Source organism: Orbicella franksi, chromosome 9, assembly GCF_964199315.1.
Source record: "Orbicella franksi chromosome 9, jaOrbFran1.1, whole genome shotgun sequence".
Classification (NCBI taxonomy): Eukaryota; Metazoa; Cnidaria; class Anthozoa; order Scleractinia; family Merulinidae; genus Orbicella; species Orbicella franksi.
The window spans coordinates 3,074,310-3,088,042 of NC_138153.1; the positions used below are offsets into that span (position 1 = coordinate 3,074,310).

General features: G+C 39.4%; 1 protein-coding gene and 1 pseudogene across 2 annotated transcripts; both read right to left on the reverse strand.

The window, feature by feature from the left end:
- Positions 1 to 203: 203 nt before the first annotated feature.
- LOC145496727 (uncharacterized) lies at positions 204 to 6,295 on the reverse strand (annotated as a pseudogene). The gene is made up of 2 exons (XR_014050590.1): positions 1,479 to 6,295; positions 204 to 327 (listed from the first exon to the last, which is right to left on the reverse strand). The product of XR_014050590.1 is annotated as an uncharacterized LOC145496727 (transcript).
- Positions 6,296 to 10,344: 4,049 nt separating this feature from the next.
- On the reverse strand, positions 10,345 to 11,299 carry LOC145497454 (uncharacterized). The gene is made up of 2 exons (XM_081477257.1): positions 10,963 to 11,299; positions 10,345 to 10,868 (listed from the first exon to the last, which is right to left on the reverse strand). The coding sequence occupies exons 1-2, from the start codon at positions 11,297 to 11,299 to the stop codon at positions 10,369 to 10,371; spliced, it is 837 nt and encodes a 278-aa protein (XP_081333383.1). The 3' UTR covers positions 10,345 to 10,368.
- Between the last annotated feature and the right edge of the window lie 2,434 nt (positions 11,300 to 13,733).

Here is a 13,733-nt window from a genome sequence, read left to right on the forward strand (position 1 = left end):
ACACATTTCGTAAACTGTGTATTATAAATTCCTTGCTAGAAGACGGAGCTGGAAAAGTTCTTAAACGGGGATGGAACCAGAAATTGCAGACTTGATTGATCAGTCTGGTCGCGTTTCTGGCTTTGCTAACCAATATACACCCTTGAAAAAAGCAACATAGATTAAAAGACTCATACAAACAAACATAAAGTACTAAGTACCTAACAATGAAGTGCCTTCTGTGCCTTCCTTTGGGAATACGGTTCCGCCACACCTTCGCTGCACTATCGACATCAACTGGAACTTGTTATGCCTCCCAACGCCCTTAATTAAACTCGTCAACGTTTTCTGATTGGAGGAGAACGTGTCATGTGTAAATGGGTGGAAAAAAACTCACAATAAATTTGTTAGCCCGCGGGATTAGGCTAAGGGGGGGGGGGGGGGTGGCGGGGGGCGGGCAGGAGATGACTGACAAATATCCCTAAATTTTCTAAATATCTTGATATTTTCCGAAAATTCTAAATATACCAAGAAATATCCGGAGGTCTGCCTTGCGCGGTTCAAAGTGGTAAACTTACGTCTCTCGTAAAGTGACGAAACCTTTTTCTGTAAGTGAATATTTTTTTACAAAAAAGACTCTCAGGCGCACAGGGAGCCCTCGCATCCGTTTAGAATATTAATAAGAGATCAACCTACATTATCGCGCGTGTTTTGTGTTCTGTGGCGGCCATTTTGAATTTTTAATACGCGGTCTGCTGGTGCGAAGACTGGAACCGAAATTATGGAAATTGCTCGGAGCCTGCTCGGAACTTGTTATCCTCGGTGAGCGATCGGATCCTCCGAGAATTTGCGAATTTTCCCGTCCGTCCCAGGCTACTAAAATTTCGTTTCCAGACCTCACACTAGTAAACCGCGTATTTACTAGTAGCAATCAGAGATTAGTGAAGTGCGTTGGAAACCCGGGGGAAGGAAGGGGGTACTCTAGGGATTTGTCAATAGGTGTGTTGCTAGGAACACATCTATGATCCAGTTAGTATTTGGACATCTGATTGTAGGCTGGGTACCAATACCTTCTCTATTAATATTTCATACTAAACAATATTCCATACTATATTTAATAAAAAATCAGTAACTCAGTTCTTTTTATATCAAGATCCCAGACTGATTTGCCAGATCCTGCTTCCTATACCCAAAATAGACTCCTGGAAAAGCATACCCTTGACAGCAGCGCATACCAAAGCCCATTTATGTCATTCCCCTTCCAGGGTTTTCCAAGTTGTGTATTTTGCGGGGTATTGTTTAACTTTTGTGTCCTTTATTGGCATCAAATGTCACATTGCTCTAGCAGGCGCATCGTTTAGTAAGGTTAAGTACTGTGTATAACTATAGAAAAGAATAACAGTACATTAAACTTTATTTCCAAATATGAGCGTTTTTAACTTAAGTTTACATGCAAGTTTACACCCGGCTTACATAAATTAAGAGCCTATAAAGCTGACCTGCAGTGAAATCAGTGAAATTCCATGAGCGGTGTGCATTTTCATTTCCTTTTCGACGTTTGTTGCACTACGTTGGAATATTTGCTGTCTTTCCCAAGGTCAATGAAGTTGTGTTGATTTATTCGAGCTGTTACGTTCGAGCCTTGCAACTTTATTCTCACAGAGAAGTTGAATCGCCGAGAAAAGCAGCTGACTCCTGAAGGACGACACAGATCACAAATCGATATGTTACCCACGCAGTTTCGGAGAAAATGCCGCACAACACAGCTTTCTGGTGCTTAGATAGGTACCTTTAGGCATTTTAGCTTGTAATAGTTCGAATAAATCAACACAAATTCACTAACCTTGGGGAAAACTGCCACGATTCCTACGTAGGACAACAAACGAAGAAAAGCGGCTGGAAATGCACGGGTAGCGCTTCATGTAAAACCTCACTATTATTCAAAGTGACGCATCACATCAGACCGAGGCCATGTGTGCCACGGGTGCTCGCACATTTTGGGAAATTACTGAACAAATTGAGATAAGCTTTCAATTGATGCAAATCATACTAACCAGAAATAGTATATTTGTTTGATTACGCGCGTAGAAACAAAGTCCGTTGATCAATCGATGGCCGATTGTATTTAAAAACTTAGTCAACCTTCCACGGCTTTTACCTGTAGAGTATACGAAACGCCTTTTAAACCTTTTTATTAAGCATTTGCGTAGTCAAAGAGCTATTGAGTCTAAATATATTTGTTGGATTATGCGCGTAGAAGTGTTGTTCACTCCCATAGCAACAGAATAATTGATTCTTTATGACTGCGACCATTTATTGCTTTCCGAAATCGTATGAAAAAACTTCGGGCGAACTAACTTTTGGTCGAGGCGAATCGACTTTTTTGGGAGCAACACGACTTTGAGTCGGGGCGAAGCGGTTCGGGGCAAAATGGACGTGGAGCGAAACGACCTGTTCCCAAAGAACGCCTGTGGGCAAACTTAACAAAAAAGTCGTTCTGGTATACCAGGATCTGGTATACCCTCTGATTGGTTAATTTTGACAGGATATGTCAACATTGGAGCGTTACTTACGCAAATGAAAAATGCGATATGGCGGTCAGTGTAAAATGGGACTGACGCGCCTACACGACTTATACGGTCCGTAGCATTTGTACACTTACCGTTCTCTTCTCGGTCTCTCGACCTTTCTTTCTTTCAAACGTGTTTATGAAGTGCTCTTTTGTGTTGTGTTATTAGGGCTCGGCTGTTTGATTAGAACTATATACAAGTACAATATGCTGCTTCTTTTCACGGCTAAGTGGGCGTAATTAACCATTTGAATACCAACTACGCATATATGCGTAATTAATGGTCGTGCTCTTTGTACCACTTGTGACGTCATCAATTTAAATGTCATCAGATATTCTTGATAAGCAAATAGTAGTGCTAGGCTAGCCCTTTCCGCACAATGGTCAGGTTAAGATATCGACGACATTCCGACGTCGCAAATCGAAAAACAACGTTATCAGTTTTGGTGCAAAAACGGTGGTAAAATGGTCCACAACGCCTATGATTGATCAAGGTCCATTTCTAGGCTTCGCCCGTAATTAACATCCAACTTTTCACTGCAGCCAGAAAGAACATACAATGCAAAAGGTAGCCAGTGTAAAAGGGCCGAGAAAAACAGAAAGGAAAGGGCCAACAAACGAAATTGAGAACGGTTAATGGCAAAAAAAATTTTTTACAAACATTTTGAAATAAACAGAACTAAAAACTAAACAAAATGTTTGTAAAATAAATTTACAGACATTCTGTTTTTAAGTAGAATAAGTACCAAGTCTGTAAATTCAGGATCTACAGACATTTCCTAAAGTCTATAAATGGGTCAAATTTTCCAGTGCGATCATGGACAATTCTCTCTTTACCGTGAAATTATCATTCAAATTCTCAAGGAGTCTCTCACGATCAACGGGGAGAAGATAGGATATCCATCTGCAACTCACATCCAAAAATGTACCAACCGTCGCATCGCATGTTTTTGACGACAAAGAAGTCTCATATCTTTTGAAATACTTTGCAACATCTTTCTCACTTAATCTTTTGACTTGTTCTCGACTCAAATCAACTCCAATCATCTCCTTCGCCTTCCCACTGGCTACCAACACCGCGAGCTGTTCTCTGACGTCTGTGGCATCTTCTGGAGTCGCTTCAAGAATAGTCATGACTTCAGTTAAAGCTTTTTCTTCGTCAGTTGACATTTCTATTTTAATACTCAAGATTAATTTGAAAAGGATGTCTCAGCGAGAAGATGAGATGTTGAATATATCTTTTTTTTCAATTTCATCATTAATTTCAACTTTTCATGACGACTCAGTGAACCACCATAATCATCAAATATTTCTTACATGTCTTTCTGACTCGGTGTACAGAATAGAACCAACACCCCAACGTTCTCTCTGAATGGCTTGGCAATGCTCGTCAGTTGTTGCGTCAAAACCCAAACACTCAGACCCCTATGTCTCGCGCTGAATGCTAAGTTCACCAATTCATTCGTCCTTCTCTTCACATCCTTTGAAGCGGCGCAATCATCCAAAATCACCAATGAATTCGTTCCTTCAAACACAAAACTGACAATCTTCAACTAATCATCAATCTGATCTTGTTGTCGAGAGATGACAAAGAAATATCTGTCATCCACAGCGAAACCTTCATAGGTTTTATTGAATTCATAAGTTGGACAGATCAATATCACATAATCAAACTTCTTACAGTTTCGACATTTTCCGCACGGTCCAATGCCTTTCCATTGAATAATCTTACGCTCTTTCACAAATCGTTTCAAGCAATCTCCTGGTCTGCACGAATCGCATTCACCACAATCAGTGAAATTTGAAACGAGTCTATTCAGGGAAGAGGCCATGAATTTGAAGCTATCGATAAAACGAATCTCATGTTTCCTCATGACTTCTTTTCCTTCTTTCTTGACAAAAGAATCAACAGGAATGATTTTGCTGAAGCTGATGTATTTTTCCTCAGTATTCGGAATGCATTTAATCTCTCCCTGCGTCTTTCCGAGATTCTTGATGAACAAATGCGAGTCATAATTTGCGAGATTATGAGATTATGAAAGATGACTGGAGTGAGCTTTGGGATCTTGAATTTCAAGTTACACGCGTTCTGCGCGGTTCCTCGATACTTCCCCGTTAAATGACAGTGATCGCGTACGGCATCGCGTCCACCCGCTGACTTCACAAATCCAACATTGAGTCGCGTTTTGAAACTTCTTCGCATCTTTCTTCGTAAATTTCATCGGCTTTGGAAATTTAAATTTATTTTGAATCTCTCTGACTTCTTTTTCAATCTTATCAACAAAGATTTGGGCTACATCTTCTTCTTCGCTTTGAGCTCTGTAAGTCACCATTTTTTTGTATCGATCATCAAAGCTGCAGACGATTTGAAGACCGACTCCACACGGTGTGTGTTTTTGATATTTCTCACCGCTCGGCTCACATCTTTGATTGGGCTCAGTCAACGCCTCAAAATCCGCGATGATGACGAAGGGAACCCTCATCTTTCGGTTGAAGTGATTGAATTTAAAGTATCGTGTTTTGTTTTGGCATGTTAATGTTTTCTTCGTTTTTAAAACATCTCTCTTGATGCCTCTGCGGCGTTGGTTTGTCGTTGAAATGATTCATGCAGTTCTTGCAGAAATACACTTATCCTTTATGTTTTGATATCTGAGAACCGACTAATCGACTAAAGTCATTTATTAGACAATAATGAGAGTTTCCTTCTTCGTTTGTGATGTATAAAAGATCAATAGCGTTTTCGTGTTTGGAGTATCGAATCGGATAAATTTCACGTTTTTCATATCCAAATACATTCACGAAAATACCCTCATTCTTTTTTTCAAATTGACTTATATCTTTTATCTTGAAAATCAGTGCCTCCGACATCAAGATCATTATCATATTGCCTCATCGAACTCACTCTCTCTGGATAATTAGCGGTGGGATGTAAATGTCTCTGAACACACCACATGAAACATTTTTGATCTTCATTCTTGATATTAATCACTTCTTTCTTTCTCTTGAGTTCTTTTGGAAGTTCGATATAGGATGAACCGTTTAAAGGGATGTAATCAGCGAGTGATCGAGTGATAGGACTCTTTGAAACCTCCAGTTGCATCCGCGACGATTAAAATTCTGAATCCTTTCTTCTATGGTATCCATGAAAAGTCGATAGGCCTCGGATTCATCAGTCACCTCAAGATTTTCTATTATGTCGGTTTGAAAATGCGCCTCAAGAATTTCAATTTCATTTTCATCAAATAATTCTTGTCTCACCATCTCACAATTGAGGACCAACATGACCCTCGTTTGCCGATTCTCTCTCATCAACTTTAGGATTTCCGTTCTGGCCAGTTGCATAAACTCCCTGGCTCCATATATATATATATATATCCTTCAATTCCTTGAATTCTGATTTGTCTCGCCAAGCCTCTCAATGCGCTTTCCGTTTGTGTGATTCTGAGTCGAGGACTCGCTCTGTCTGTTGATCTCTTTGATTCTGTTGATTTTTAGCTGTTTCTCGACTTCATCCGGACCGGTTATTTTGATTATTGGGTTATTTCTCGTTTTGCTCGAGCTTTTACGCAAGCCGAGCATCTCCTCGAGTTCTCTGATTTCATTCTTTCGCTCGCACACTCCGTCAGTTGAACGAGGTTCGACATATCTCGTAGTTTTGAGCACCGGAGCACCGATATCCGGAACTTCTTCGTCGAGAATATTATTTCTATTTCTATTTAAAAGATCGATCAATTCGGTTCTTCTCAACCGGCTGTAACGTCTCAATCCGAGACGTTTAGCTTCCGTTCTTAATTCTGATACTCTCATGTTATTCAGTTTAATATAAAATACAAAAAATGAAATTTTTATAAAAAAAAATTTAAAATGGATTCAAATACGAACATCTCTCAAAAAGAATATAGTAATAAAGTTCATTAGGATCCGTGCCTACTGAAACCCATCTCTGAAAAAGAATTCCGGAAAGTAGCCAAAGGCTGCGGAATAAAGTACAGAAACAAGATTCCAAGCAAAGAATTAAAAGCGATGCTGTAATATCGTCCTCTGGATAAAAGGACGAAAGTTGAGATCAGAGACGAAGATGGAGATTGGCAGTCCTTTGACAACATGCGACGAGCGGCGACTGAAAGTGGACTTTCGAATCAATCCATCATTAAATATGCGATTGATAATGGGAGGTCTTCCGTGAAAAGGAGATCTGACGGAAAAATATTTTATGTGAGAGAAATTAAGTAATTCTGTCTACCATTTAAGAATGGGAGACAGATATTTTAACGAGGAAAGGTGCTGGTCTATTTTGGAAAAGTTACTCGATGAAAAATTCAAGAAAGTCAGACCATATTTCCTTTTGAATAATGAGACGGGTTTCTGTCTCGAACTCGACGGGTATTGTAAACAACTGAAATTGGCATTTGAATACGACGGGATTCAACATCATGAATATCCGAATCTTTTTCATAGGAGTAAAAGAGAATTTCTTCAGCAGCGAATGAGGGATCAGATGAAGAATTTCAAATGTAAATTTAACGAAGTCACTCTGATAAGGATAACATCACGACGTGGTTGATCTCGAGAGTTACATAAGGCAAGAATTGCGAAAGAGGAATTTTATTTGAGCGATCACGTGAAAAATAACGAGTAAATTCCAGAGTTCCCTGACAACGAGCAAAGTGAAAAAAAATTTTGTTTAGTTTAAAGTCAGGTTTTAACCCTTCAAGTTGTCAGGGAACCCTGGAATGTTGACAGGAAGTCTTTGACAGAAATAACTAACCAAGGAAGACTTCCTTAGTTACGATGTAAGAGGAAGTCTTTCGAGAGATTGCTATAAAAGAGTGCCAACTGAGGTGACCAGCACGCTGTTTCGATTAACCAAAAGCAAAATGGAAGAAATGGATTTATTGGAAGAAGGCTTGGAGCTGCCAGATCAGAGAGAAGAAAGTTTGAAAGATTTCATTGAAAATGTCTTGAATGAAGATTCTATTTCTAAAGAAGAGTTGAGAAATCGATGGATGAAGAACAATTCTAAGCGAGATCAGCTTGTGAAAAAGCGGAATAAAGCGAAAGACCAAGTGAAATTGTTGTTGACGAAAATAAAGATGTTTGAGGAAGAACTTAACAAACATTTGCAAGAACTGGAAGAGATGCGTGAGAAGATGATTGCTAACTCTATGAAAGATGTGTAAACTATTGAGAACTTTGTTTTGTAAATCTTAGTTACATAACAAACCTTGGTGATGGCTTGCATCCATCCCCTTCTCCTTCGGGAGTCGTAAACGTCCGCTTTTCGAAGCCAGGCGTTCTGATGAGGCTTGCTATCGGCCGAAACGACTCAATTAATATTTATCTCTCGAAATAAACAAAGAAAACCCATTTCCTCGCTTCTCAAATTGAATATTTAATTCTTAATGTCTACGAGTGATCCGAGCTTTTTTCGGTATTCGTTTTTTATCTGTTCTTTTAGCTCTTGGGTGTTAAAACTGCTGGCGACTTCTTCAGCGAATGGTTTACTGCTGTTAGCTTTTTCAATGATAATATTGTTGAACTTCATTGAGAATAAAGTTGAATTTAGTGTCACTTATTTGTCTGTCATTCAATGCCTTTGAAATTAACCCGCTGATGGAAAGATTCGAAGATTCAGCGAGAGAGATAGTCTTATCATGTTTTGTGATTTTCCCAATCAGTTTTTTTACTCCCTATGGTCATTGCGGTTGAACACCAGCGATACCCGCGGGAGGAGCCCCGACGATAACACCGATTCCGCTTAATGATATCCTAATCCAGAGGAACTGAGAACGGCAGCTGTGACTCCGGTGAACGAAGTCAACTGATTGATGACAGTCCTTACTTTTAATTTTCTACCTCTATCAATGAGTCCAAATTCAATGATGTCAGATCACGATCTATTTGAATCTTCCTCCTCAGCGGATTTTCAATTTTCGCACCCTCTGAATCATCGAATATTAGTTTTACTTTCTCTTCATCGAATGTACTCTCGAGCGCTTTTCCCAGAATTTAGAGTGTGCAATTTCCCGCGGGAATTCTTTTCACTTTTGCGTTGTCTTGTGCATCAAAAATCATGATTTCTCCTACACGTTTTAAATTATACCACGATAAATAAAGAGAGCGACTTAGGAGTCTGATATATTGTTTTTCAAAAAGAGGTTCTTTAAAGTAGATTGTATGATCATTTTTATCCGTGATAATTGTTAGTATAACCATTTTAAATAATAAAATGGAAGCATGGATGAAATCAGATGCAGCGAAACGGAAAGAGGACGAAGTGAGGAAGAAGGCATGGAATGATTTTAAACTGAGATATCCGAACGCTGATCTCAGTCAGTTCCACGTTGAAATCGAAATGAATGGTGTGAATGACGTGACTGGGATTGTACAAATCAAAGAACGACCCGGTTACTGGAGTGACGTCATCGGACCTGATGTTAAATATTTTACTGAGAAGAAAAAGAAGGCATTGGGTATAGGTGGATTTCCAAAGGAATTAATTTAAACTTACTTCAGAGATTAGCCATTCCAGCGGTTTCATTTTCGACGTTGCAGAGCCATTTGTTCATTTATTCAAAGATAGAATGAAAATTTACGTGACTCCCGTTAACTTTTTTACCATTAAATTCAGAGAAATATTTCAATCAACCATGATTACTCATAGAACCGCCAAAGAATCGAACAAATAATTATCCTCTCCAGACATGAGATACTGGCCGCAACAGTCAAATTTCGCTTTTTGGTGTGCCACAACCGGATGTGGAATCAGTAGAGAGACGTTGGGTGTGCAGATCAAATCATTTCTTATGTTTCACATTTATTTCACGACGAGAAGGATTTTATATCAGATGGGTGGAATTCAGAGTTTCTCAGCTTTGCCTGGAGATCCTACGTTTAATCAAATAAATAATGAATATGACGTCGCCAGCTATAAAAGAATTTGTAAGGAATTTGGAATTAGTCCGTCATCAGATTTTCGTTTTAAAAAGGGAAATAATCGTGGATTAGGAAATGTTTATATTTACATAAGTAATCACGATTTGAGAGAAACTCACGTGAAATATCCAGGTGGATTTTACAAATTTTCCGATGAAGGTGGTATGGCTAAAGATAGCAATCTCGCTAATTTAATCAAGAATGATATGAGCTATATATAATCAATATGATTATTTCATGAGGAATCATTCAAATGGATTGACAACCGCGGGATTGTTCAGATCAAATCAAAGAATTGAAGCGTTTGTTTACTGTGTATTAGGGGCTCAAGTCAATACGAGACCCGGGATACGCGCGAGATCAGCGAGTCTCGGGGACGAAGGGTCTGCAAAGGAGACTCAGAGTGAATTTTTAACGTTGATGGAAGATGCGATACGCAAGCCTGAAATCAGCAAGAGTCTTCAGAGATTTCAACTCGCAATTGATGAGGCAAAAGTCAGACTCGATCTTGCGGTGTCACCGGATACATGGTTGATGCCTTCGGATCTTGAGATTAATACTCAGAGCGTGACTGGATATAATAATAATTTGAAGAAGGCAACCGCTGACATGAAACTCGGAGTGAATGATAGTGTGAGCGGCGGTGAATCAAAGATCAAAAGACCGACTTCTCATAATTCCAATCCAATTCAACGGAGTGTGAACGACAGTGAGAAGCAAAGCTCAGGGAATATTGAGACGCAAAACTTGAGAAATAGTGAAAGTAGAAAAGCGATTCAAGAGAGCGAATCGAGTCATGAAATATTAAAAGCTGGTGTTTTCATCGCGGCGGCCGTTTCAGCATTCCTCATTTATCGAATGAAATAACTTAATCATTGATTAAGTCACTTATTCTTTCTAAATCGCCGCTGCATCCGCTCAACCATGAAAACTGCGACTCCGAGGATAAGAAGCCATGCATTCTTTCCGAGGAATTGAATCACCGATCCAGCGGTCTTGAGTATGAATCCCACTATGGAGCCTATGAGGCCTGTTAGAATTTGTGCTATCTTCTTCCCGAGTGTCTTGAGACCGTCTCCCACTCCTTTGGCGACGGACTTGAGACCTTTCGTTAATGAGCTGACAATCACTCCTATCACTCCAACAGCTAAGACAACGGCCGTCACTGTGAATCCATACTTTTTGAAGATGTTCTTCACTCTCTCTCTGAGTGGGAGTCTCTCCTCGAGATCATTTCTCTCATTTCTTATTTCATCCCGCCTTTGTATATTTTCATTAATTCTATCCCTTACTCTTTCTCTCAATTCTACACTCGTTACATTTTCATCTCTTAATATTTCTTTATCTTTTTGAGCAATCAACACTTGTTCATGCACTCTCTGTACTACGAGCATTTTTTATTTCTTTCGTTAGATTAGGGTTTAACCTTTGTTCTCCAGTTTTTCTGTCTTCAGTATATAAGTTATATGTCTTCTTGCCTTGACCAGACATCTTCACCTGCAATCTTCCTGTGTTACTATAAGAAGCTTCCAGTTCTGTAGCTTCTGCCTCGGGAAAAATCCCAGTAAGAGAGTCCCAAGCCTCTTCATTTGAAGCGAGTACGCGTGAAACGGCGGGATTTTCCTCGATGAAAGAAGTTTCTGTAGTTGATGGTCCTTTTTCTCTCTCTCTGTTCATCGTCGTCAAAGGAATATCTTCTCCTGAAGGACCAGGAGGTGATGATGAAGGTTGGAAAGGATTGATATTGTCTCCATCATCATCGTCATCATCATCATTATGTTCTATTAGAGGATCCGTGTCTCCAAACTCAGTCATTTTGAATATTGAAATATAATATTACGACAATTAAAAATGGAAGTTAGTGAAATGAACAACCTTTCTCACGAAAAGAAGACATCGAACGCGTTAAAAGCGCATAGAACTGTTCATCGAGTCACATTCAATCCAAACAAGGCATCACCGGGTGAAATACTTCACACCCCCGTTCCAAAGCTTGATGATGGAACAGTGTTGGTTCCGGGATCCCTCGCGTTAGTCTTCAACTTGACAGTGAGTGGTCAGGCGAATAACTTTCTCGTGAACAATATGTCGAGAGCTTTAATTTGGTGAATCGAATGACCGTTAAATTCGCGGGAGAGATTCTACAGGACACAGATGGTTATGACCTAATCAAACTCTATGAAGACCTCTTGTTGACTGAAAAAGAGAGAGCGAGTCGGATAACGGAAGGAATTCAGTCTGAAGATCTCTCAAAGATCAGATGCAATGCCGGAGACAAGAAGACTTCGGGAGTAGCCAAGGAGAACAAACTCAATGATTGTATATGGGTATAAGTATAGGATTCCGATTGATCATGATATTCTGGATGATCACGGAGTATTCTTCCCAGGGGTATTGAGTGATGAGTTAGCCTTCGAAATGAGTTTCGCTCCCACTGGGAGTGTCATCAGGGGATCTGATCATGATCCAACCAAGTTAGGATATGAATTGACAAATATCCAGCTTGAGTATGAAGTCATTCACAGTAAAGATCTCGCTGAAAGGGCTTTGTCAAATTATAAAAATGGGACAAGATTTATGTATGAGCATTTAACTCATCACAAGACGATCTCAATAACGAAGGGAACGGATTCAATCATCAATAAAAGCATCAACTGTCCAAGAAGATCGATGAAAGGATTGCTGTTATTGTTTTACGAGCCATACGCGGAAGGAGCGAGAGACAGTGAGAAGACATTCAATCCTGACATCACTCAAGTGAAAGTAACCGTGAATGGAATCCCGAATAAAGTTTTCAGCCAGGGAATGAAAACGAGAGACATGTAGGAAGAGGTATATAGAAAGCTCGGAAAAGAGAACAGTTCGATGACACCGAGTGAATTCTATGCCGGAGACAGCTTCGCTTTGTTCGTTGATTTAAGGAGCATGAAAGAAAACGATCTTCATGGTTCAGGATTGAGATTAGTGAATACTAAAGATTGTGTTCATTTGACCATGAATAGGAAGACTTCAGGATCAGGTGAAGTAAAATGTCATATCTTCATTTTGTCAGACGCATAGTTCAACATCGTGAATCGCGAGCTTGAGAGTATTATGTATTAGTGAGCCTGTCATTAAAAGTTTATAAGATTGAAAGATCTTTGGTAAAGAAAAATGAACCGGTTTTATATTGTATGAAGGATGGTCCTCTGAGAGGATTCGTGAGAGAAGAGTTGATGATAGTTTCCCATAAAAAAAATATGGGGTCACCGGCTTAGTTTTTAAGATAGATGCAATTGATGGTAAAAAGTGGGTCAAGTTTGTTGCTGGGTTACAGGACAGTGCAACCTTAATTTATGACTTAGACACAATGAAAGGTACAGTGGAGAGTTACCTTAAAAGAAAGCTCAGCCATTCAGAACAGTATAGTTCCTATCCCGAAAAATCGCACCTTCTTCTATAAGTCTCCAAAAAACCGAAAAGTGTTTTGAGCCACCTTAATGACTAGCCGACTGGCCCCAAGCGAAACAGTGAGTTTTGTTTCCCTGTTTTCCGCGGGACCAGTCATTAAGCGTTCTGTTATACCTCCTAACTCAAAAATGGAAAAAAAAGCGAAGAAATCGTTTGCTTGACGCCGGCTTGCTCGCAAATTTGCCGCGGTTTCAAGGAGCACGACCTGATCACATGCGAGTCGAAAGTTCGAGTTGCTGTTTCCCTAGGGAGTTAGTGAGTTTTGTTCGCCCTAGGAAGTTAGTCAGTTTTGACCCACGACACGTGACACGTACTCTTCCAATCGGAAAACGTATTTGAGTTGGAAGGTATAACAAAATCGTTTGTCTCACAATGTAGATCCACTGATTAAGCTTCACCTATATAAACACTGGAAAAGTTGAAAATTTACATGGACATGTCAATTTTAATTTACAGTATGTAAATCTTGATTTACATTCTTTGTAAATTACAATTTACATGTTAGGGTTTTGTAAAATAAAATTACAGGAAATTTACAGCTTTTATTACAGCATGTAAATGTTCTGTAAATAGTGATTTACATTGTCTTTGTTGACAATGATCATTTGAAGAACATGTAAAAACCTGTAAAATATTTTACGCACTTTTACAGTATCTGCCTTTGTAAAAAACATGTCAATTGCTTTGCTAAACCATGTGAGGAACGTGTAACTAATTCAAGCGAATGCTGTAAAAAGTCTGGAAATGTTATGTTTGTAGCCCTGTAAAAAACCATGTAAATGAAAAAAGGGGGCCTGTA